This window comes from Penaeus monodon, chromosome 15 (genome assembly GCF_015228065.2).
Source record: "Penaeus monodon isolate SGIC_2016 chromosome 15, NSTDA_Pmon_1, whole genome shotgun sequence".
NCBI classification, from domain to species: Eukaryota; Metazoa; Arthropoda; class Malacostraca; order Decapoda; family Penaeidae; genus Penaeus; species Penaeus monodon.
The window spans coordinates 10,085,095-10,085,486 of NC_051400.1; the positions used below are offsets into that span (position 1 = coordinate 10,085,095).

Genomic DNA, 392 nt, shown 5'->3' on the forward strand with positions numbered 1-392 from the left:
AAAAAAAGAATCATTCCCCCAAACCCAAAAGGGGAAAAAAAGGGGCCCCATAAAAACCCCGAGACCCCTTTAGGAACCCAAGACTAAACCAGAGCGAAACAGACCCTCCCTCCCTCCCTATTTAACAGGAAACCCAATCTTTGTGGTCATCGGGACGGCACTCGTAAGGACACTCGGTCCTATTCACCTCCAGAGCAGCAGTGGCCTTGGACAGCCCCCATCCACAGTACTCGTGACCCACGCGTCGGGTCGGGAAAGGGACGGAGGCGCCGTGGTTGGGGTCGCTGCAGGTGAAGCTGTCGTGGTTGAGCACGTCTTCCTGAGGGGATAAAGAAGGGCTTAATGGATGAATAAGAGATGAATGACGGTAGATAATGGCTTGAGTGAATAGC

The 392-nt window shown here is 53.1% G+C and overlaps 1 protein-coding gene across 1 annotated transcript in view; it reads right to left on the bottom strand.

Annotated features, from left to right (window-relative positions):
- Positions 1-59: 59 nt before the first annotated feature.
- The window catches only part of LOC119581737, a 7,519-nt gene continuing 7,186 nt past the window's right edge, over positions 60-392 (bottom strand). Inside the window, exon 9 of the mRNA XM_037929869.1 lies at positions 60-319. Within this exon, the coding sequence (XP_037785797.1) occupies positions 122-319 (198 nt within the window). The 3' untranslated portion in view covers positions 60-121. The remainder of the gene's footprint in view (positions 320-392) is intronic.